Source organism: Pinus tabuliformis, chromosome X (assembly GCF_031772625.1).
Source record: "Pinus tabuliformis cultivar Carrire ecotype Pingquan chromosome X, CPIR1, whole genome shotgun sequence".
Classification (NCBI taxonomy): Eukaryota; Viridiplantae; Streptophyta; class Pinopsida; order Pinales; family Pinaceae; genus Pinus; species Pinus tabuliformis.
The window spans coordinates 497,110,237-497,136,382 of NC_142308.1; the positions used below are offsets into that span (position 1 = coordinate 497,110,237).

Consider the following 26,146-nt stretch of genomic DNA (forward strand, 5'->3'; position numbering starts at 1 on the left):
AACCTTTTCAACTGAATGTATCTCAAGTCTGAATATTTATGTCGGGTAAATGATTTAATATCGTTTATATTTAATGGTTCAGTTCTTTCTTTTCAGGTGGTGCCTTGAAACCTACCACTACAGGTCAATGCTGGGTGCATGTTACCTGTGCCTGGTTTGCATCTGTAGTGTCATTTGTCAATGATAAAACCATGGAGCCTGCAGATGGCATATTGAAAATTGATGCAAGGTCTTTTCGAAAGGTTCGTTAATATACTGATCGTCACAATATAAACAAAATACCTTTTAACTTAGACATTAGAATAAGAAATCATTTTTCTTATTTTTTTCTGCCTGGCATGCCAGTATAGCTGATTATTCTAAATTTCTAGGTAGCATACAGAACAATGAGAATTAATATTAGCTTCATATTCTGAGCAGAGTGTTTTCTAAGTGAAAGCTGCCAAAATGATAAAAATTATCTTTTTGTTTCAAACTTGATCAATATCTACTTGGAGGAATTGTCTATAAGAGCAACCTACATGAATACAACACTACCCTTAAGAGTGATACTGTAACATTTTTTCCCATTATTGGCATGCAGGTCTGCATAATTTGTAAGCAGATGCACGGATCTTGTATCCAATGTTGCAAATGCCACAAATCTTATCATGCAATGTGTGCATCAAAAGCAGGCTATCGTATGGAGGTATATGCTATCATAATTTCTTTTGGTTGGCTATGCAATTACACTATAGTTTCAAGTTGATGCAACACATTAATTCAAGTATTTTCTGTTAAATTTTAAATGAGATTGAAGTGTCTATTTTGAAAACTAAATTATGGACACGGAGATTGCTTATTTTAAATATTTTGTTTGGCTTAGCTCGCCTTAACCTCTAATGATTTGTTAAAAGATATTCAAACTTTTTTATCAATCATTGGATCATGGCTGTCTGATGTTTATTTTTCTCTTGCACCATTTTTGTTGTTGTTGTTAATATAATACTACTTCTATTATACATTTTTTCTTTTCCACTGGAAAAGTTATAATCTTTCATTATATTTGAAAAATTACATGTAGTAGATGCCTTTCAGCATATGCTTCATTGGCCCTTGGCCATCTCTGTGAGCCATAATAAAAAATGGTGCTCAGTTTTGTCAAAAAAGATGCATATATCATTCTTCACCACGCAGGGTGTTCAGTTTTTTGTCTGATAAATTATAAACATAGTTGCTATCTACAATATTAACATTCACCATGCAGGGTGATGTCCTTTCTGCAAAGTCTGAAAATAAACAAAATAACATTATTGAATAAATATATACATATGTATAGTCTGTGCATGATCACCAAAAAGCAAACTCAAAAATTAGGGACTCTCTGCCCTGTGATAAGTCTGATCATTATATGGCTTGTGATAGTAGCGGTACTCATTTGTACCCCTTTGTTCCTATATCATCCACTCTCCTCGGGGAAGTATCGTGGCCTCCTTGGAAAGCCCGTTAGCACTGTAGTTATGTTCCCTCCAGATCCTTGTTTCAGTGCAGCACTGTCAAAAAATGCCCAGGGAGTATTTTTATCTATGGGAGTAGGGGCATGTGGTCTCCTAGGCCGAGGTCTGGTGGGCTCGGGCAGATCGTGGAAGGCAGATATAATCTGGGCCGAGATATGCGTCCATCTAGCTGCTCTGTCATAAAAAATAATCCGGTTTCAAGCCAGCCAGATATGCCAGCATATAAGTAGAGGAAGGCATAACTGTTTTGTACCTCGATGCAAATTGCACCAATTTTCCCAGGCTCGACAAATATTTTCACCCTCCCATTTACCAGACAGTTGAATTGAGGAGGAGACAATTTGCCAGAGATTGCTTAGAGTTTCACAATGAAGAAATAAGTGTTCTGTCGATTCAGAAGATTGTTTGCATAAGACACACCAGTGAGGGCCTTGGAATGAACGATGTGATAGTGATTCCCCCATGGGGACCTTGTTTCTGAGAACACACCAAAAGAAAAGTCTTGTTCTCAGGGAAAACCAAGCTTCCAGATGCTCTTCCACCACTCAAGTGTCTGCTCAGGTTGTTTGTGCCAGTGTTACTTGGGAGCGGGAGCGAAAGCGGGGAGTAGGAGTGAAAACGGGAGCAGGGAGCAGGAGCGAAAACGGGAGCGGGAGCGACATTCTCAGAAGCTCCCGGTTTGGGAGCGAATCCCGAAGCGTTTTTTATATATATATATATATATATATATATATATATTTTTTTTTTTTAATTTTTTTTTTACTTTTGATACATATATGTCATCAAAAACATGTAGAATAACGAATTAGATATAAAAAACATAAAAAAACATAGATTGAACCATATAACAACAATCATCTAGAAGTTATAATCTTCATCAACCACGTCCACAAGTTAGTAACATAGTAACATACAACATATTAAGTCTCATGATTCATCAATCTTAAATTTTCAAGCTTTCAAATTCAATATATAACATTTATCATCATTGATCACCAAAGTTGTACTTGTAAGCTAAGTGTAACCATTACAACAAATAATATCTAACATGAAATGAAATGTTATAAAATGAAATGAAATGAAACAAATTTCAACTTTCATGAAGCATCATATTCATAATTCATTACTAATGAGTTATAATTGCCAACTTCAAACTTAAATTGTCATATATTGTTTAAAAAATATCATAATAAATATGAAAGAGTCGGTAGTTATAAAAGCTACTAGAAACTAGAAAAGAGAATTAAATCTATTATCTATTTCTTATGCTTGGGCCTCTTGCCACCACAAGAAATGTCTAATTTTTTAGTCTTGTTGGAAAATCAGGATCTTCGTCATTAATATCACCCTCTAAGCATTAATATCTAGAGGTAACTTTGTCATTACCTCTGTATCTGTATAGGGATCTTTGTCATTAATATCAGCTTCTAAGCATTAACATAAGATAGAAAAAGCATAGCATGTCAAGTCAAGATTTTGTTTGAGTGATGCGTACATTTTTAGGAGGGTCATGATAGAGGAGTTTGACAACCAATGTCACTAACATCAAGGTACATAGAGGGATTGGTGCTCTTGATTAAATACGAGTTCCATACCCTAATACATGACAAAATTCAATGGAAACATTGTAATCCCCCAATCCTGAAATCCTGAAAAACTGATAAGTCTGCTGGATTTTGAATGAAATCTAAAATTCTACTTTCTCCATATGAAATCCAATGAGGTCGGAACTTCTCTCAAACATCTTGAGTCATTTCATGGTAATGTTAAAAATTTAAGTAAAAAGATGAAAATGAAGATTAAGGAGAATGTCACTTTTACTTTAAGAATTTAACATTACCATGAATAACATATCAATACTAGGGCCTAGACTTGATCATTAAGCTGCCCCATTCAAAAATTATTTCTTTCTTTCAAAAAAATTGCTTTTCAAACATTACTACAAAAAAAATAATTGCAAAAAAGGTAAAACGCTCTCGAAAAGGCAGGGAGCAAAAAAAATTTTAGGGAGCGCGCTCCCGACCCGCTCTTGAGTCGCTCCTGCTCGGAGTGCAGATTGGGAGCGGGATCCGGGGGGGGTGGTTCCCTCACAACACTGGTTTGTGCGATATGAGACTGAGATAGCTAGCCTTTGGGGTATAAATTTCGTTCTCTGCTAGGCACCAAACAAGTTCATCAGGTCCCTCCTTAATCCTGATGTGAGATTCACTCAAAGCATTTATATAATCTTGCCACTCCTGGTGCCATTGAGGAGGAATATCAAGCTGTTGGGCAGATTTCCATCCTTGTGAGAAAATGGTGGTGTTCGTCTGATCAGCTATGTGTGCAAAGACCTTTATATCTTGTAAATTGAGGTGCTGGATGAGATCTCTCGGTAGCTGGAATCTTCCTCCCCCCCAAGTCCAGGGATCCAGTCCTATGCGAGCTTTTGATCCATCATTTATTCTCCAGACCAGATTGTTTCTGATGATAGGCAGGGAGTGCAAAAGAGCCTTCCAAACTGATGATATACCTGTTCTTGGCCAGCTAGGCATGCGAACCCAATCCATGATTGGGAGAGGCCAAATGTACTTGTAATAGGAGACAGAGGTCCAAAGATTCTGCCCAGTCAATAATATCCAAGCCCATTTGTGCAAATAGAGCTAGGTCTTTTAGGCCCCAACCTCCCCATTTTTTGGGCAGAGCAATCTTGGGCCAACTGACCCAAGCAAAAATCTTTTTATCTTGTTGACCATTCCAAAGGTATCTGCTACAAATCTGTTGTAGACGGGCAAGGATATTCCTAGGAATCCATGCCAAAGCCATCCAGAAAACAGGAGTGGCCTCGAGAACAGATTTAATGAGCACTAGTCTGCCTGCTCTGGATAAGTATCTATGACACCAATTTGAGAGCTTTTTTTCCAACTTGGTAACCAGCCAGACCCAGTCTGCTATTTTTTGACTGAGGGGTTTGATCCAAAATCCCAGGTATTTGAAGCCACGATCAAGGGGGAGGATACAATAAGGAAAGTGGTGCTGAGCAAATCGTGACTGATGTAAGGGCTAATGTAATGGTGGATTTCCCTTGATTAGCCTGCATGCCAGTAGCCTTTGAGAAGAGGGAAAGGACATTTGAGAAGGTGATAGAGTCTCTAATGCTTCCATCAAGGAAAATGAGAACATCGTCCACAAAAAGGAGATGTGTAAGATAACAGAAATCATTTATTTTGAGGCCACAGAGTCTGCCATCTCTTTTAGCTTGTGCAAGTAGTCTGCTGAGACCATCCATGACTATCAGAAAGAGTAAGGGGGAGAGGGGGCAGCCCTGTCTGAGGCCTCGCTCAGCATGAAAAAAATGGGAGGCAGATCCATTGATGAGGACACTGAAAGTTGGGGTGGAGATGCAAGCCATGATCCAAGTGATGAAAGCATGGGGGAAGCCAAGGTGAATAAGAAGCATCTTGATGTAGAGCCAACTAACTCGATCAAATGCTTTTGCTAGGTCGATCTTTAGGATGATTCCTTTTAGTTTTTTGGTCAGATCGAATGAATGGCCTCCTGGGCCGTACCAATGGCTTCGTGAATCTGTCGATGCTCAAGGAAAGCAAACTGTTTGGGGGCTATATGGCGAGAGAGGATGGGGTGGATACGGTTTGCAATGATTTTAGCAATGATCTTATACAGGCAATTGCAAAGGGAGATGGGCCTAAAGTCATTGAAAGAGGAAGGGGAATCAGATTTTGGAATAAGGGAAATGAAGGTGGTATTGACAGCATTGTATATGGTGCCAGAGGTTCTGCATTCTTCCACAACTTTTAACAGATCATCCCCCAAGAGATCATAGAAAGCAAGATAAAATTCGATCGACCATCCATCCAGTCCAGGACTTTTGTCTTTTTTGAACCATTTCAAAGTCCCTTCAAGCTCGCCAGGAGTAACAGGAGAGTTTAGCTCTTCTGCCTCATCATCGTTTACAAAACGAGGGAAATGACCAGCAACATTGATGATGTCAGCAAGATTAGACCCAGGTGGGGATTTAAAAAGTTGCTTGAAGTGAGAGGTGCCAAGGTGGGAGAGTTTATTAAAGGTGTCTACCACTCCCCCATCAGGTAGGGGTAGGTTCCAAATGGTGTTAGAAACTTTTCTACCTTTTGCATAGTTCTGGAAAAATTTTGTATTATCGTCTCCCGCTTGTAACCAGATAGCCCTACTCTTGAGTCGCCATGATTCCTCTCTCTCCTTTAGTATCCTTTCCTTTTGATTTTCTAGCTCAATCAGGTGAGCTTTTTCATTTGCAGATGTAAACCCCAGGTTGTGGTCATCTGACAGAGCACACAATTCTGTCTCAATCTGAGTTAAGGTGAAGTCCTCCCTCTGATTTTTCTCTTTGGCCCAGGTGATGGAGAGGTGCTTGAGCTGGGTCAGGTTATGACAGAAACCCTTTGCTAAAGATTCATGTCTCGCAATAGGATTGGCCTTCCAAAAATCCGAGACCAGATTGATGAATCCAGGGTCCTGTAGCCAAACATGATTAAATTTGAAGGGAGCTTTGGGTTTTGGATGGGGGCCAAGGATTTCTAGATATATGGGAGAGTGATCCGAGATACCCCCAGAACCCACCCATTGTCTGTACTGATGCAGTTGATGCAAGAGGGGAACCTTTATCAAAAAATGATCTAACCTCCTGGCAAGAGCTGCTTCTCCCACCCTTCTGTTTCTCCAAGTGGGGAGTGGCTTATTCATGGGAACATCCGCAAAGTTATGCTGTTCCAAAAGGTTTGTCATGAATCCTGATAATGTGTCCACTTGAGCTTGGGATCCCCATGATTCCCCAAAACCGATGGAGAAATTGAGATCACCCCCGAGAATTATGTGGTCTGGAGATACGATCGAGAGATTGAGCAAATGCTGCCAAAAGTCTCTCTCTGTTGACATGGACCATATATATTGATAACCCTAAGATTCAGGCCAAGCTCCGCGAGAAGATATCCAATCCTATAAACCTAGATCCTCCCCAGGATGCTAACACTTTGATGGTGTGAGGATTGTGCCCTATGGCTAAACCCCCCGATCGTCCCATAGCATCAAGGGCGTAAAATTGCCATCCAAGTTTAAGGGAGGCTAGTGTTCTGGAAATAATTTCGGCCTCACCCAGGGATTCTTGCAGCATGATGATATCAATTGGTTCGACTTCAAATAATCGGCGCAGGGCTAGTTTTTTGGAGGCACTAGCCATGCCTCTGCAATTAAATGAGAGGCACTTCATGGGGGAACCCTGCCCGGGGTGTTCAGTGCTCTAAGTACCCCTTCCAAAGTGGATTGTCTACCAGAGGCAACCTCTGCCCCAACCCTTTGAATGGATTTTGAAAGATGAGATTTCCTCCTCCTTGGATGAATGGATGACAGAACCAGGAAGGGAGAGACCCAATCCTGAAAGGAGAGACGGATGACCATCAAGGTGTGAATGGGAGTGAAGATTGTAATTATGGGGTGGATTCATCCCATCTGTGGATGGAGAGGATGAGATGGACGACGAGGGAGGTATGGATGGAGCAGTGGTGGCGATGGTGGGAGGTGTAAGTGCAAGAGAACAGTGAATTATAGAAGTATTGATGGTAGATGATGTATCAAGAGACACCCAATCTTGAAAGGAGAGACGGATGACCATCAAGGAGTGAACGGGAGTGAAGATTGTAATTATGGGGTGGATTCATCCCATTTGTGGATGGAGAGGATGAGATGGATGATGAGGGAGGTATGGATGGAGTAGTGGTGGCGATGGTGGGAGGTGTAAGTGCAAGAGAACAGTGAATTATAGAAGTATTGATGGTAGATGATGTATCAAGAGAAGAGCTGCAAGAGAATGAGAAAGGGTGAGAGGACAGAGGAATACCCATTTTTTTGTGGCCTCGGCAGCTGCATGAGCTCTCGTTAAGGGAGGCGATGGCGTTCTGCAATCTCCTACTACTGTCCTCGGAGTGCTGTTGCGAACAGATGCCTGGGGTGCCGATACAGGAGTGCGGTCTTGAGTAGTTGCAGCTGGCCCCATTGATGTAGGTGGTGCACTCTGAGGATCCTCTGTTTTTTTGATTAGTGGGCAATCCTTGAAGATGTGCCCCACTTTGTGACATCTTCTACAGCGAAATGGGACTCCTTCGTAGTCCAGGATCTGCACCCGAGTGTATTTCCCCCATTGAAGGGTGATTTTTTCTTCCAAACCTTCACGCGTGTCTAGGTGGACCAGAATGCGAGCTAGGGTTCGATTCTTGGTTTGAATGAAAGTCTTATCATGGTCCAGGTATGTGCCGAGAGCATTTCCGATTTTGACGAAGACCTCCTCACACCAGTACTGCAGAGGGAGTCCAGGCAAGCGAACCCATAGAGGTCCCGCACCAATCTGCTCCCGCTCCGGGTCGAAAAGGGGGCTCCATCTCTTGAGGAGGACCGGAGCCATCTCAATATGCCAATACCTAGCAAGGACCAGGTCTGTGTAGTTTTCTTTGGCGAAATGAAGAGCGAACCAACCCCTAGGTAGTACCTGCACCTCTGGCAGATCTTTGAGCATGCTCCCCCAGATTTCTCGCACCCACAGGGTTAATCTGTCCGCTGAGTATGCCCTGCCTCGGACATGTCCAACCAACACAGTACTTGCCATATAAACAACTTCCCCAATAGCAGTACCTTCGCCAAATCGGATGGTGATGTCCTTTGTAGTTGCCTTCACGCACTTAGTTTTCCGCTTCCCTGTTCGCGGCACTGATGGGTGGTCCGATAACGGGTCTGGTGAGATAGCCCCTTCCTGAAGCAGTTGGGCCGCTGATTTGACCTTACCGTAGGTGTTTCAAAACAGCCCGATAGAGAATTTGCCGAAATGGGAGGGTTTTGGCCGCAAGATGCTGGGGTTTCCTCAGGCTGTGCCAGAAACAGTGTCGAGCTCGACAGACGGAGGTGGTTTACTAGAGGGTTCGGCTCGAAAGAGGGCGATGGCGGCGAAATTGCAGTGAGGATGTGTAGGGTTCCCGGAGATAAAGGAGGGCAATCAAGTGCAGGAGAGTCAATTGATAAGGACCCGAAGACGAGCGATGATGCACTGTGTCCAGGGAAAGAGACCACCGGAGCAGTACATGACGGAGCTGAAATGGACGGAAGAGGTGAACCTGTGACCGGAAGATTAGGGTTAGGGTTACCAAAAATCACTTGGTCGGGAAAAGGGTCCTCGGAGTAATCAAGCTCCTCAATATCCATGACATCGCCCATGCTGGAAACAGGTAACCACCGGCAGATGGAGACAGCTGCGGAGGAAACGGAGGGGAATGGAACCATACATTTTTTCAAAAAAAAGGGAAAATATTTACCTTAGTGCAGTCAGCTTTGAACAAGGTCAGAATAATCAGGCAGATACATTATTAGCATCACCGATAAACAGAAAACCTTTAGGTAACTCTTCTAGGGACAATTTTTATCAAGCAGAAAAAAGTACTGACAACACCTTCCAATACATACTTACAATGCAATTTCCAAAGAACATACAAAACTGAGGTTTGTCTACAATGCTAAAGACCTATGTAATGACTAAGGAGCTGACTGAAATCCTTCAGCAATGCTGTTTGCCAATGAGTATTGTCTTGTAGTAAAGAAGAGAATTTATGTATACTGTTTTCCATCACTGTTGTGTGAAATGGTATTCCTAAAAGAGGTGTTTGATGGTCTCTGGTTTTGCTGCAATAAAGACTTTTATCATTTGCAAATCCACTCTAGGTAAATGTTGATTTTGTAGGAAACTTATGGTACAGCACCAACCAAGAGAATACTCTGTAGGATCATGTATAACTCAATCTGGTAATCTATCTGAATTCACTATGAGTAGAACACCATCTTGCATTCAGGATGGGCTAGCAGAGGTTTCTTATGCATGAGAAGGTATAATTTTCTGCAGTTATATTAAAAATGTGCTTATCATAGGCCCATTGCCAGTCTCTCCACATAGGTTAAATCTTCAAAATGCCTGTAATTTACTAATTTTCAATGATCACTCTATCAGAAGATAGCAATCCTTTAGCAAAGGAAAGATATTTCCACTCTTGCGCCAGCCAAGATCTTAATGATTACTGCATTGTTTTACTGAGATGTAAGGCTAAACAAGACAGAGTAATTAGCAATGCGGCCCTCTTTTGTCACTATTTGATAAGTATGCACATATGCGGCTTTGGTAGGGGAGAAAGGACTAGGGTTGGAGTCAAAACAGACCATGGAAAGTACATCCTTGAATTTCAAATCCTCTCATCTTTGGAGCCAAGCCCACCTGAAATGGATAAACACCCTTTGGTATTACTGACTTGTGCAAATGATGATATAAGTGCACATGGTTGTTTTACATAACAACATATTTTGTATGGTTCCAAGTAATCCTGATAAACTAAAATACCAAAATATGTAGTGAATGTAATACAATTTATGGCAATAGTCCAAGATATTGCTCAAATAGAAAACAGTGTTTGGGAGCTATCCTCTGAAGCATAACAGGGTTTGAAGTGCAATCATTGGGAATCAAGGATTGGAGGAAGCGTATCTCTAAGCCAAACAACAGATTGGAGGAAATTCTTGTCCAATAAATATGAAATACTATTAATTGTGCCATGATTGTGTTTCTTGGTGGTGTTAAACACTTTGAATATACTCATTAATCATCATTTGCTCATGTTGGCTCTAGCATTATGGTGGATCTACTTAATTAATATTGTGATTATACACAATGACCTTTATGTTGGCTAGCTAGACAATATTCTCACACTCCTTAAGATATTTCAACCTCAAACCAATAGATTATACCAAATAATAGGCTTTCCTTGTTCTCAATTGTTGTCATGCTTGGTTATTCATATATATGTACTTTTTCCTTATTGGTGTGGGTACCTGATAGTCTGCTGTCATATAGTTTTTCATTTTTTTGAAAAATATGTCACAAATATATAGAAAAATATTTGCATCAGCAAACAATAGAGTGGAAAGGTATATAAAATGGGACTTATATCCTCTTCCTCAGTGCTACTTAAACTGAAGTAAAATCACAGTATGCAGCTGCATCTAGAGACCTAGTGTCCTTGTTGAGAAAAAAAACGTTTGCCTGACAGCTGTTTATGTACCACATCCTGCCATAGATCACAAAAGAAATCAGAGAACTGGCGTCATTATCAAAAGCAGACTTATAGTGTATCTTCCACATAGAAAATAGAGCACAGTTACATGGTTTGACGTTTGAGTAAGAAGGGTATCTTCTTCTGGCATGATTTTTGAGAGCCCCATGGCATGCTCCTAGATGGAGTGGTGCATGTTGGCTCTGTTACTCACCCAATTGGATAATCCCTGGGAGAATTTTTTCCTCCTGTTGTTTCAGCTTGCCAACCAGCAACGCTATGGTGATCCACAGATAGCTAGCCTTGATGCCTCTCATCCATGGTCCTGTCAGTGCTTTATTTCATCTAGTCTGCTCATCCGATGAAGGTGGGTCATATTTTCATCAAATATGAGATATATTAACCATCTTTGCATTCAAGTGCTTTCATTTAATGTTTAAGGGCATTCCAGTATGGATCACAAGTTGAATTGGACGATAAACCACTTTTGGTCTGTTTAAGTTCGGCCTTGTGTCTATATCCAAAGAAGGGTCAAGAGATCATCATAAACTGTGCATGAGCAATTAGAACTTTCTAACTAGGACTTTTCGATGATGTATTCATATGACCTTCTGGCCTCATGAATTAGTTTACAACCCACTTCATAAAGTAATAAAGCACATCGTTGCATTATACTAAAAATATCTTTCACCAACCAACTTGGGGTTAACAAAACACAGTCATATGACGAAATGGACAGCAAGACACAATATGATGAAGCAACCAAGTTGGGGCTAACAAAATAAATGCCATACAATTGTGGGTATGAAATGAATATTTGTATTGAATAAAGGTCAAACTACTGTAACTATATTTAAGACATTTTATTTATGTTGGGCCTTGGCTAAAAAGGTCACTTTATCGTGTATAAAAATAAGGGTCTGAACTGATTGAAACATATTCCTGTTACTCAGCAAAGGTTTCTCATGACATTCTGATTTTATCTTTTCATCTTTTGTGCTAAGAAATGGATGGGCTTTTCATGCTATTACAAATGTTGGATACTTTTTTTATAATGCGTACTTTTCACATTTAAGTTATTAAATGGATTCTGACAAGTGTGTTTGAATGACTAGCTACACTGCTACAATGGTAGGAATGGCAACCAAAAGACCATAATGATTTCATATTGTGCCTCACACAAGTGAGTTTTCCCTGACTTGAAACTTTGTGCATGAGTGGAAGAAGATTGTAATAATTTATCACATATTCGGCTCTTGGCTCTGAAATATTGTAGTTTTTGTTTTCTCCAGAGCCCCAAATCCAAATACAGGCCTAATTATAAACACGCCTGAAGGAAAGTATTCAACTATAGCAGAATTGCGTGTGATGGAAGCTAGGAGTGTTGTAAGCTTAATTGCAACAAGCAATGCTGCTGATAGCTCAGAAGCTGCCACCAAAGGTCCTAGAAACTGTGAACCATCATCGGCCTCTAGATGTCGAGTATACAGTCGGCAAGATAACAAGGTATTTGACGAATTGGAATTTCAATGAATAAACAAGAATTTAAAATTCAATTTTTGTTTTTTCATTACCAGAATTTATGGAATAGAGATTACATATGTAATTTTCACATAGCAAGGCAGAATTTAAGTCATCTGAAAGTCATTTTGAGAAGTTGTTAGTTTTGAAGAGAGGTACTGGTCAACTTTTGGAAGTAAAGTACTTGCATGGTAAAATTAAAGATATATATTATAAAATGTTCTGCAAATCTTTTTCTTGCCTGATTGTTCTTTCTGAGCATCTTACCATTTCTATTTGAAGAAAACCTGTTGGATCCCTAACATTATTCACAGGCTTACTTGAGCCTTTTGACAGTAAGCATGCAAATTAAACACCTTTACCATTGGCACTACATAATAGAGAATCAATTCAATTCTTGGCTATCCACGGTTGTTTAGCTCCATTTTTATGGCAGCTCTGGTTAACTACCCAATGCTAAAGATAGAAAGTGGCATGCTCTAATGACTTTAGGTTGCTTTGAAAACTGAATTTATAGAATTTTTGTTTTGAAAGGAGATTTCTGTTTAGAAGTCCATTTAAAAATTATCAACTAATAGCATTAAACACAGTGAGGCATACTAATTACACTGACTAGATATCTTACCAGACAAACTATAATTGACTAAAATCAGATGGTGATGGTGTCTTCTCGGAGAATCTTGGCTTCAAATTACCATGGAGATTTTTTTTCCACTAAGTGCTTGTGATAAATCATTTCTGTTCAACTATGGCCATTCTCTCATAAATTGCACAATGCTTCTCCTTCATTGGTTAATACCTTCTATTTTCCCCTTTTATCATTTTCCTGCATCGTTGTTGAAGTAGATTTGTTATTTTTTTTGGAGATGCTCTGAGCATTCCATATTTTGCTATATGCACTGATTAAATTCTTGAGTCCCTGTTACTGCGAAATCTAGCAGGCCTAGTGCAAAGCCTCACTAGGCAGATCCAAACCTTGAAAGCAAGAGTTCTGCTACCGTTGTCACCTCAACAACCTTTCTCGAACTATTTAGTGCTATTTGAACGACAAGGGAGGCTTCCCTACACAAATCACCTAAGGATATCCAATAAGAAGGGTTCAAGGTGATCGATGAGGTCTAATGATTGGAATAGGGTATTGGTAGAGCCAGAAGGGCTAAGACTAATGTTGCACGAAATGCCCCCCCACTAGATCCAAATCTGGATCCACATTCCATATGGATTTGTGGGGGATCTACCATTGGATCCGTGGTTCAAAAATCTGGAATTGCGGATTGGGCTGACAAACACAATTCTTGGAATTTTAGAACTTTGTCGGTCCGATCCACGGATCCGACAGTGGATTTGCCTCAGATCCACGACAGATCGGGCACAGATCCATACGCATCTCAAGCGGATCCGGTGCTCGACAGGTGGTTCTTCGCGACTGGCCCAAATAACTTATTTTTAAATTTTTTTCTCTAACTTGAGTGGGGGGTGGGTTTAGGTTGAGCTAGGGAAATGATAGATGGGGATAAAGCTCATTTCTCCCTCTCATTTCCTCACTCTTGTATTTTTGGAGAGCTTGGAGAAGAGAGCTTGGGGAAGAGAGGAGAAGAGAGCTTGGAGAAGAGAGGCTCGAGGAGAGCTTGGACGAGTGGAGGAGGAGGAGTTAGGAGCAATGAAGGAGGTGCTTGGAGGAGTAAATAAGGGCTTCCATCTACAATAGTTAAAGAGGTACGTGCAAACCCCAAACTCCCTCATTTTTATCATTGTTGTTTGTATTTTTTCTCCTCCCTCTCCTACACTTCCCATTCTTTCTTCTTTCTCATTTCATTGCAGGTTGTCCATCTATAATCATATTCCAAAATGGTGTTCTTTTGGCTTCTATGTATCATTCCACTTTTGGTTTTCATGATGGCAAAGGGGAGTAGGAATAGAAGGGAAGAAGAACAAGAGGATAGTGGTCCCCATATCAGTGACCCAATGTATGATGAGGAGGAAGGGTTTGAAGAGGAAGGGGATGAAGAGGACACTGAAATGCTAGAGGGAACGCTGCATTGACACCCTTGTGGAATTTTGTGACCAAAATTGAAGGGGGAAATGGTGGTGGAAGCTACAAGTTTTTGTACCCCCATGGTTGTCATGGAAGAAAACCATATAGTGGTTCATATACTCGTGTCAGGAGGCATCTTTGTGGGGTGTTGGACAATGATGACAAAAAGGGTGTTGTGGGGATAGCAATTTGCCCAAAGGTTTCAGCTGAACAAAGAAGAAAATACATCCAAATAGAGGAGGTTGCACAATAGAAAAACAAGAAACAAAAAAGTCATTCCGAATCAAGTGCAACCTCTAAATTTGGTAGCTCATCTCCTCATGTTACTTCTGCAACCTTTGGAAGTAGAAGAACAGTAGGGGATATCCTGAATGTTGCTGGGAGAGATGTTGTGGATGGAAAGATAGTCCGGTTTCTTTGTGCTTGCAGTGTACCATTCAACGTGTTTTGCTCTCCCTATTGGCATGATATGGTTAAGGCCATCAATGAAGTCCCAAAAGGATACAAGAGCCCCAACTATGAGAAAGCTAGAACAATATTATTAGAAAGAGAAAAAACAAAGGTTCAAAGATCTTTGACACATTTTACAAATGAGTGGGTGGATTGCGATGTATCCATTTTATCAGATGGGTGGACATGTGTCCACATTCATCATTTTCCCCATTTGGGTCCACATTCATTTTGACCCCATTCATCATTTTCCCCATTTGGGTCCACATGTGTCCACATAGGGTTAGCCTCCCCTTCCCCTGGCCCACACCTTGGGTCAGGCCTGGAACAATGCCCCGGAGGTTGATGTAGCTAAAAAGAAAAGAAAAAGCATAATTTGGCCGCTATCAAGAGGAAAATGTATCACAAAATGCAAAAGATGGCCTGGACATACAAAATTAGCACATGGGTAAAAGCCAAACATAAGCTCTACCCCTCATATATGGCCATTACCCTGGTTCCTATGGGCCCTAGATGAGCCCCCTCCACATTAAGAAACCCATGATTGTCCCAACCCCTGGTGGGCAATGAAATGCCCCACCTTAAAAAGGGGTATCCACTGCTAGATACCACACATCATGCTCTCATCACCTGGAGCCCCAAGCAGTGATGAAGAAAAATCAATAAAAGACAAAAGGCATATGAAGAAGGGTGGAAAATAAAGGTTGGGGTAACTTATGTACCACAATTGCTTCCTCCTACACTCATATACCCAAGTGTCTGTTTCCCTCATTACAGATACCCTTTGTCCCATAACATGTGGCTTGGATCCTTCCCTTAACCCCCACGTCGTTCCATTATTATATCACATTCCACCTTCCACTTGATGAATGTACCATGGACATGCCACCCCCTTTAAAGGCCAAAACCACCTAATAGGGCCCTCGATTAAACCCTTTATTGAACTTGGAGATGCTTGTACATGCCAAAGCACACTATGGAAGGGCATGCCACTATGAAGTGCCCCATTGATTCCATGATTTGTAAACTCTTTTACTTGATTATTGTAATGATTTGTTGTATTGGAGGGCAATGGGACGCATTGGATCTTATGCAAGATTGCAGGTTGGTCTCCATTTAGGGCTTGACCTCCCTATACGGGGTCCTAGCCCTCCAGAGGGCCACATGGGAACTTGTACAGTGAACGTTGAGAGCCATGAGCCTCCACCATAGCAAAGATTACTTCATGGATCCCCAACATTGCTTGTTGATGGCCCGTGTTCTACCTTTTGGATGAGGATGATGCACTTGATTCACTATGCCTAGCTGGCTTCACACTTGCACCATACACTTGGCAGATGTTCCAAGGTCCAGAGGATGTCTCCCACTGTAGAGGGAGGGCCTATGTCGTCATCTTAGCCCTTACAAATGGTATACAATCATTTTCGATCCACTTGGAGACAATGAGGATGTCCTTGTGCCCCCACACCCATGTGGGAGCACCAAAAGGTTCTTGCTTTGAAAACAAGGGGCCAATCCCTTGTCTACTATGTTGAGAGTCCATTTTCACATCATGGCATCCCTTGGACTTCATTAGGCCTTTTCAAAGGCCCAATGACTCATTATGTTGATCATTCTTCCCTCTTGATAGGCTTATCTTTATGTTATTGAGCTATTTGGCTTCAAAAGTTGCTTGATGATTTGTTTGGTTTGATTCTGGATAAGAATCTAGTGTATCATGGCAAGTCAAAGCATAATGGCACCTAATATCACTACTTTCATGGCATGGTACAGAAAGGACTAGTGAAACTCTAATATATCTCCACTGATGAGCAAACAACTGAAACCTTTCCCTAGAGGAATGTTTGTGTATTTCGAAGATACGCTGTGACTTGTGGAGATTGCTTCTCTGGCTGAGAGGGAATAGTGATCTTCTTAGATCATGTGGTTGTTCTTGTATCACATTGACTTGGATAGGGCTATAGTCCCTGTGTCAATGTGACCTGTATAGGAAGCTAAGTCACATGGTTCGGGTTCGACAGTGATTAGGTTTGGTTCGAGTTCGAATTTTTTGATGAGGTTTGGATGAGGTTCGCCATTAGGTTCGTCTATATACATTTTCTATATATATATATATATGTTGACTTTAAAATTAAATATAAGATAAAATAGTAAGCTATCAACATTGACAAACATAAAAAATGCTATCACGAACATGGAAATTGCAAGGATAGATTACAAGATTGAGTCGTGACATGAGGTTATGAGTTTTGATCTATGGACTAGGTCAATAGCTATAAGGTTTGATGACGTTCGTTGAACCTCAATTTTTTTTAAAGGTTTGCCAAAATTCGAACCAGAAGCTTGAAGTTCGACGAACCTTGTGGCATAGATAGGAAGAATGGTTTGTTAGATTGATTAGCGTCGTGGACATTCATTTTCCCTATGTCTGGTACTATGACCTGTATAGGGTTATTACCCTATGTCTTGTACACTAACTTGTTTAGGGAGAATGGGCCTGTGAGCATCTTTCTATGTCTTGTACTTTAACCTATATAGGGCTTAACAACTTTGTGTCAAGTACATTGACCTATATAGAAAGATGGGCATCTCCTTGAGTCATGTATTTGAACTGTGTAATGCTTAACATCCTTGTGTTAACACATTGACCTGGATAGGAAGATGGACATTTTCTTGTTATTGGCACTATGGTCAGTGACCTAAAGGAAAATAACCATTCTCCTGAGTCTTGTACTGTGACCTGGATAGGGCTGTAGTCCTTGAGTCAAGTACAATAACCTGGATAGGAGTATGGGGTTAGAGGCTACCGGGTTGGATAGGAGCCTCCCAACATTTGGCTCTAAAGAGCTTATTATTACCATGGATGGATAAGGCCGTATTCTAGTTCCGTAGTACTGATTTATATTGTACCATGGCTATGAACTTATGAGACACTAATTGGTTGTTGTCTCTTGGGGAGAGTATGCATGAAGAGTACCTTGGTGATTTAGTACTAGGTAGTGATGCGGGTAATATTTTGATGATGCTGATCTAACCTTGATCCTTTCTTAGAGAACCTTTCAACTTGTATTACATCTTGACTATGATTATGAATACCTCCCTAGCTAAGAGGGAGTGTTGAAGAATGTGTAGCTATGGTCGGTCTTCATAATTATCATTGTACTTGAGAAGAACAAAATTATTGTTGTTTCTAGCATGTTCTTCATTTGGTCAAAATGTATTTTTGGAAAGAAGAAAATTATTATTTTATTTATATTTTCAAGTGGCTCCACAAGTGCTAAGTTAGATCACATGATGGCTAGTTGGCTTGCCTTGAAACTCTCTCATTTGGATCACATGATGGCTAGTTGGCTTTCCTTGAAACTCTCTCATTCAGATCACATGATGACTATATAGAGAGGTTAATTCGCTCTCCTTTGCATGCTATTGGAACACACATACCGTACTCATCTGCTCTCCTATGTGAAGTGGTCTGAGATCTGTAGATTTTCTCATTACATTTATGATATGAAATCAGTGATTAGAGATCTGCTCATTATACTTATGATCTGAAGTCAGAGGTTCGAGATCTGCTCATTATACTTGTGATCTGAAGTTAGAGGTTCGAGATCTACTCATTATACTTATGATCTGATGTCAGAGGTTCGTGTTCTGCTTATTATAATTGTGATATGACGTCTGGTAGCCAAGATATACTTATTATAGCTGTGATATGAAGTCTGGTACTTCAAGATTTGCTTATTATCATTGAGATCTCAAGCCTGGTATCCAAGATTTGCTTATTATTATAGTTATCTGAAGTCTGGATCCAAGATCTCAGCTTAGATCTGAGTTCAAATCTGACTGTCTTTTGTAATATGATGAGAGGAGCAACCTCTCCTTGGTGATCTTTGATGGACATTCAGTTGTGGAGACTTAGCACTTGTGAAAGCCTTCTTGGGTCAGTATAATCTTCGTCTTGATGTATTGTTGAAGGATCTCTCTAAGAAAGATTTGGTTGGCTTTTCCCCCTGTGGGGTTTTGCCTTGGTATTTGACCTAATTTTATTGTCTCTTGTTATTGTGCACTGTGATCTCTTCTTTCTCCTTACTGTTCGATTAAATTTCTGAAGTGTAATTATTTGGTGAATTGAAATAAATTGTAAAGAAGATCTAATACTCTCACAAAGTAGTTCAAAAATTCTCTTCCACTTGGTTTCTCAATGTATTTGATGCCGAGAAAGTCTGACATTACCTTATTATGCTGCGAATTTTAAATTGCCAGCTCCCATGCGTATGATTTATAGTAAATTGCTTTTAAATTCCTAAATTCAATTCACTTTTTAATCCAATCTAAATAGTTTTTGTCCCTTTAATTTAATTTAATTTATGTTTATAATTTTATAATACTTGATATTATGTTTTACATTAATTGTAAAGTATTTAATTTATATGAATACTTAATATTTAATACTTGTAAATAAGATATTAATTTTACATTTATTAATGAAATATATTAATTGTTTTATATAAGTATTACATTTTACAAAGATATATAAACTATATAATATAGAATTTATAATTTTTCTTTTTAAAAATATAAAAAAAATATTTATATTATTTGTACTAGCCGTTTCTTTAGCGTATCCGTATCCCGACTTTTCAAAACACTGGCGGATTCGTATACGGATCCGAATCCTGGTATCTTAGGTTAATTTGCCATAAGTGTGTTTTGATGCAATGATTAAGGGAGTGTTCCACTACATAAGAAAGTCAACCACCTAGAGATGCCAAAGTCATGCCAAAAGTAGACAAATGAACTAGGGTGCTCCATGAACCAAGTAAAGAACCTCTTCAAATAAACGTAGAAATTTGGGAAATGGTAGTTATAATTGCCTTCGTAAAGCTGTTTGGTGTCATCAAGGCATGTGTAATTTGACCAACTCTAACTCCCAAAAGCTTCAAAGAAGAGGGGCACTCTATATAAGTGTGCACAAGTGGAGTGATCAACAATTGCTACAATCTCATCTGTCCACAAGCCAATGTGCCTCCCAAGATGAGCTCCCTAGAGATATGTGCCATGAGTAGTGGAGCACTCCCTTAAAATAAGCCAAAAGAAAGCCCATGTGCGGCACCTTGAATCCATGTGCCAAATCCATCACACTACCTCAACACCATAGGACAAAGGTTGAGCATTCTTAAAAAGATGTGCAACACAAGTGGAGCGCTCCTCAAAACATGTGCTAAACCATCTTGGAACCCCTCAGTTAATGGGTGTTCCACTTAATGCATGTGCTATATCCTATGTGAACGCAACGGAGTGGAAAATAATCTATCAATAGATTAATCACTCAACAAATGAGTATGGAAGTAGTCAAAGGAAGCTCCTCTCCTCAAGCAAGCTACCAACAAGCACCAAAGTCCATGTGATGTGGCAATGTGCAACCAAATGTATGCCAAGAATGCAAAGTGTTCCAACTCTCGATCTTGTGATGTGGCAAGATATGTGATATGTCCCGTCCAATGAACAAATATGCATGAAGTGTATGGACGAAGGTTCAAAAAACTAACAATATGCCACACATGGCATTAATCCATAAATCTTCCAAATGCAATCTGTTGCAATAGCATATTCAATACTAGATAAAATCCTCATACATTTACAATTTGGAATCCACATTTATACATTTGTAAACAAAATCTGTCCAAAAGTGGACAGCGAAGGGTGAGTGTCATCCTCCACCAAAAATTTGCCAACTCAAAATGGATTACGCCTTCAAATCTGTCAAAAACTCCAAAACCTGATCCTCCTACTAAATATAGAAAATACAGTTCCCAACTAAAATGATGGGCTTTATATCTTTAGCATGTAGTACTATTCAATATTTTCATTTCACTCTGTTAGTTATGTAATCCATAACTTCAGTTTTGTTTCTTCTTTCTACATGTTTTTGTTGTGTAACAGAAATCTGCTGGAAAGGCCATTGCTTACCGATCTATGGGATATTGCTCACATCCTAGAGAAATCATAGAAGCTCTTAATTGTTTAAATGTAAGTTTCAGTCCAAATGTTATATTGATTTCTTGGTTAAATAGATACCTATGAGATTGCACTATGTAGAGTCCTTATTTTCTTGAGACATGTTCACTTGATGTCCAACAGCAAGAAGCAGACCCAGGAGAGTTTTCATCATCCAAAGAACGCCTTACTTACAGCCAGGTCTATTTTACGAAGTTTTTCTTTTTCTGTGTTTAAAATTAGTTTCCATGCTTATTTATCTTATGTGGATGTTCGCATGGCTCTTCCATTTATTTGTACCTTAACATAGTACTAGAGTCCATACTTATGCTACAGGAAACTGAGAAAAAGAGAGTTTGTTTTGGGAAGTCGGGCATACATGGATGGGGTCTCTTTGCTCGGAGGCACATTCGGGAAGGAGAAATGGTATGCATTTCTGTGAATGTGTGCATATTTTTGTACTAGTATTATATTTTTAGTTACATGAAGGATTTATCTTTAGGAATTTGTTTATATATATGCACTTGAGGACAATGTAAAGAAGTAGGTAAAAGAATCTAAGAACTCTTCCGATGTGCCTTATATTTAGAAGCTTTGCTAGTTTTATGTTTGCATTTAACAAGAAGAAAATTTCTGTAGAGAATATCTTTCAGCTATTTTTTGAAGAATAAAATCTTTGGATATTTCACTGAAGCCAAAATATAAAAAATATACTAACCACTAGTTGCTCTAATGGATTCATAAAATATTCACTGTCTAGATTTTACTTTTTGAAAATTTAAGAAGCAGTTCTAATGCCTTGATCATGATTATTTCTTGACCAGGTATTAGAATATCGTGGTGAACAAGTAAGAAGAAGTGTTGCAGATTTAAGGGAGATTCATTATCGTTCACAAGGAAAAGATTGCTACGTGAGTTACTTGGCCTATTTATTTGTTTACTTTTTAGTTTGTTTAATTGGGCAGCTTGTTTGTCAATTTGTTTTGTTGGCTTTTCTTTTCAAAAGGATGTATTGATTTATTCAAGTATCGAAAGAGTATTGCTTTATGTTTATGGGCTTTTTAGGGGTAAATAACAATATCAGGAGGGAGGTTGGATGGAAGCTTTCTGTGATCATAAAAATCTAGATTCCAAACTATTGTAAAATGGTCTGAAAAGAAAGGGGTATGACAAACCAGGTAAGCAGTTCTGTAATGCTTGACAATAGCGATCCAGGTTTGTGGGAACACTAGCATACATACATACATACAAAGAAACACATCAACTCATACTACTCTAATATCTTTGTAGCTACACACCAGTAATTTGGATGCTAAGGTTCATTTGTTTGCTAGACGTATTTAAATTTTGAGATCGCTAGCACTGAAAATACATTATTTCCTTTTATTCCCATGAATTTTGGTGTGAAACTTGTCTTTCTTGTTTTTTGAAAGAGTACCATCCAAGTATGCAACTTTATTTAAAAAATACTCAAATTGTGGAGGTAATGTGTAGTAACAAAAGGTCAATTGAACAAACAAAATTGAAGATGAAAGCAATGGAACTCATTTAGTAGTGTTGTCCTTGTTACACAGAAAAAATAGGTAACGCATAGGAGAAATTTTTTTCTCCTCATTTGACAGCCAGCTAGCCAGGAGCACTATAATGGTTTTCAGATAGCATTATGCTACAGTTCACCTATTGCTCAATGTTCTTGCCCATGTAACATTTTTCTTGAAGGAAGTTGGTCATCTATCGATAGTTACTCTAACCATTTTAGCAATCATGCACTTTCATTTAATGTTAAGGGCATATTAAAATGAATCACGAGGAAAATTGGATGCTTGATTGCTCCTAATTGTATCCTTGTTCCCACTCTTCACCTAGGAGGTTATCCTGTGATACTAGTCTAGTGGGACCTCCTCTAAGGCCTTAGGATTTAGGAGAGGCACTAATAGGGGGCACTGATTGATATAGTGTATCCATGGTAATCCATTCTTACCAGTTTCCATCCTTGTTATTCATCTCCATCATTTGGGTTGATTGTCATTGGTTATTGGGATTGGCACACTATATCCACATCCTTGGGCCAGTGCCAAGGTTGCACAAAGTGGGGATGTTGTTTGGAAGGGAAATGTCGGAAGTGTCATTTTCCAAAAATCCTCAGAAGCGAAGCGTCCCAAAAGTGTTATATATATCATTGCATTTATATTCCAAAAAACATCCTAAGTGCCAAATTAGTTGCAAAATATATCAAAGCATGCATATTGTTAATTGTACAGAAATCAAGATAAAAGTGGCATCCATAGTACATTGATGATTAATTTATTCGAGCATCAACCATCTAGATTCTAGATTCTTGTCCTCTTGTCTAGCCTTTGCCTCTACTTCGGTTCTCTAGGGATATTAGTCAACATTGCCCAATTTTGATGAAACTACCTAATCCAAGTCTTATAATAGGGTAGAAAAAGATTAACATGCCTGATCAATGACTTTGACTTGAGTGAAGTGTACATTTTTGTTAAGGCCATGACAAAGGAGTTCAACGATCAACACCACCAACACTGGGGTACATATAGGGGTTGGTGCTCTTGATTAAATGCCAATAACATATCCTCATACATGATATAATTTACCAAAATAGCACAATCCCATTGATCCTAAAATCTTGAAAACCGTTAAGTCTGTTGATTTTTGAATGGAATACGAAATTACATTTTCTCCATATGAAGTTTGATGAGGTTGGAACCACTCTCAAACATCCTGAGTCATTTCATGGTAATGTTAAAAATTTAAGTAAAAGTGGCATTCTCCTTTATCCCACTTTTACTTTAAGAATTTAACATTACCATTAGGGAGAATGTAGGAAGTGTCTAGGGAGTATCAAGGGAGCACCTTAGGAGTGTACAAGAAGCATGGTTCCTCATATAGTAGTTCAAAAATTCTGAAAAAGAAGAAAATGCCCCATGAAACCATGAGTGGTTTCTGGAACAGTGGTGGAACCGTGGTTCTTGCTTGCAAAATCATGCCGGAACTGCGATTCTACCCTGTTGAAGTGCGATTCAGAATTGTCACAATTTTGAAAGTCCAAGAACCTATAGTTTTGCCCGAGGACCCCCGCGGATCCATTCTGGAGTCTGGACACAAATTTGCCTACTAAACGAGGGGGCAAGGTGAGGGACGGTTCTTGCAACTCTGGTTAGGGCCCAAAAACTTGCCCCAGACGTTGATGCAACTGAAAGAAAAATAAAAGCATATAAAGGCACAATAGAAAGATGTAAAATGAAAAAAAACAACTGGGACCTTATTTAGCACATGGGAAAAAGCCTAGCAGGAGCTTTATCCCCTTCATTGTCCATCACCTAGTTCCTCAAGAATTTAATACTTCATCTAAATAAAAGAACTCTTGCATGCCCCAACCCCGATGAATGAGAAACCACTGCATCCTTAAGGGGTATGGAAAATCACAAAGCAAGCTTGGTATCCTAAGCTATGCACAAAAAATGATAAATCATTATAGCAAAAGACACACTAGACGGGTGGAAAAAGCAGGCCAAGGAAAGGGGCAACTCATGCCTTCATGATTTCTCCCTCATTACATCATTACACTTAGGATGTTGGGCCTCCATTAATTGGTCTCATCGATGTGGCATCTTCCTTGAAGCTTTTCCAGTGTTCCACTAAGACACGCCCCCTAGGTTCGGGTGCCCACTCTCCACATTTCCCACGCACCTGGGATGGAGGGGGGGGGGTCACCTGGGGAAACTTTTCCCCACATCCCCCTTTTGGGGAAACTTGGGGAGACACAGGGGGAAACGCTTCCCCAAAAGGGGTGCTTGTGGGCGCCCCCCCTCAAAAAATATTGGGTGTGCCCCTGAATTTTGTTTGAAAACAATAATTTATAAGTGGGGAAGCCTAATATTCAACCCTAGGCCCCTACTAATGTTACGTAATTAATGGTAATGCTAAATTCGTAAAGTATGGGGAAACTTGGGGAGACAAAGGGGGAAATGCTTCCCCAAAATGGGTGCTTGTGGGTATCCCCCCTCAAAAAAGGTTGGGCGTGCCCCCTGAATTTTGCTTGAAAACAATAATTTATAAGTGGGGAATAGGCAATTAATACTTTGAGCACAAGTTATGACATCAATATGAGATTGGCTTATGCAATGAAGCAAAGTGAATTAGATCAAGAAGCAAATGGCGATGAGATCAAGAAAATAAAGCTACTTCATTGGAGATGCCAATTAGATCTAATAGCCAATGAAAGTACTTAATTAAAATAAAAGCAAGGTAAGTGAAGTGATTGAAGAGTGATTTAAAAACTACTTGCAAAATGAGATTAGATCTAGCAATGCTAATGCAACTAAATGACGAAAAGAGAAAGAAAACTAATCTAAGCTAACAAGTTAGTCACCATCATCAAAGAGGTCCTCCTTCGAAATGAGGAGGTGGGATACCAAGGGGAAGAAACCCCAAGCTCCCTCAAAGAAAAATTTTCTTTGATTATTATTACAATTTGAAACCCTCGTAGAGAGAAGAGATGGACTAGATCTAGAGGAGGGTTTACAAAAAATTGAGCTTTAATGAGCTAATACCCTTCCTCAAGACATAAAATTTGTTTACAAAATTTTATGATGAAAATTTTCAATAGGAATTCCTCCGAAGGAATTTGATAACCCTCCAAAAAATTTCCGCTTTCTCTTCCAAAACTATTCACTTGAGCTTAGATGCACAAGGAGAATGGAGAAAACTCTCCTATGCCTGCGACTGAGAGTGAAGGTTTCAAAAATTGAGGACGACTTCCCAAAAATTTCGATCTTAATTCACAAGCTTCAAATGGTGGCTCTCTTCAAAATCTATCTTGAAATAACCCTTAAAAGTTGTAGTCGTCTAGGATCTACGCAGGCATTGGAGAGGGGAGGATAATGGCTTGATCAACGAACAAGTGAGGCTTTGACTTAAAAAATATATATTTGTCCTTTTGATACTCAAGCTTCCACTTGCAAGAAAAAATTTATGAAAAATTTCCAAGCCAAATCCTTGATCTTCCTTCAGATTGCGCAAAAATAGAGAGGAGATCCAAATATATACAAGGTAAAAATGATTTGTATAAAAGGGTTTAGAATATATACAAAATTTTACAAATTTACTAGCCCAAAGAGTGTGAGGATACCTCCGCTCTTTGGTAGCAAGAAATAAGCTCTAAAATAGCTAGATCTAACAAATAGATTGCATAAATAAATAGTTCTGAAAAATTTATGATAAGATTTACAACCAATGGCAATGAAACTCCTTTAAAATAATTCGTATGATAAGCCACTGAGAATGATCTATGCAGGTTCTTCCACTTCTATTCCTTAAGAGTTGGTTGGTTCAACATAAAACTTCCCCAAATGCTCAAGATTTGATTCAGAAAATAAATGTCTACACACTTTCACAAGATATTGTTAGATCCATAAGGGATTAGATAGCACAATGAAAAAGAAGACTAGGGGTTCAACCGAAAACCCACTAGTGCTTCTAGATCTCTAGTGTTTCTCTAATCCAAATTTATT

General features: G+C 39.4%; 1 protein-coding gene across 8 annotated transcripts in view; it reads left to right on the top strand.

Moving 5' to 3' along the window:
• The window catches only part of LOC149140852 (histone-lysine N-methyltransferase ATX5-like), a 114,571-nt gene that overhangs the window by 72,457 nt on the left and 15,968 nt on the right, over positions 1–26,146 (top strand). For all 8 annotated transcript variants that reach the window (XM_089446935.1, XM_089446929.1, XM_089446934.1 and 5 more), the window contains 8 exons: positions 97–242; positions 584–688; positions 11,725–11,792; positions 11,902–12,115; positions 20,559–20,645; positions 20,757–20,813; positions 20,949–21,038; positions 21,437–21,523. In XM_089446935.1, the coding sequence (XP_089303061.1) occupies positions 97–242; positions 584–688; positions 11,725–11,792; positions 11,902–12,115; positions 20,559–20,645; positions 20,757–20,813; positions 20,949–21,038; positions 21,437–21,523 (854 nt within the window). The remainder of the gene's footprint in view (positions 1–96; positions 243–583; positions 689–11,724; positions 11,793–11,901; positions 12,116–20,558; positions 20,646–20,756; positions 20,814–20,948; positions 21,039–21,436; positions 21,524–26,146) is intronic.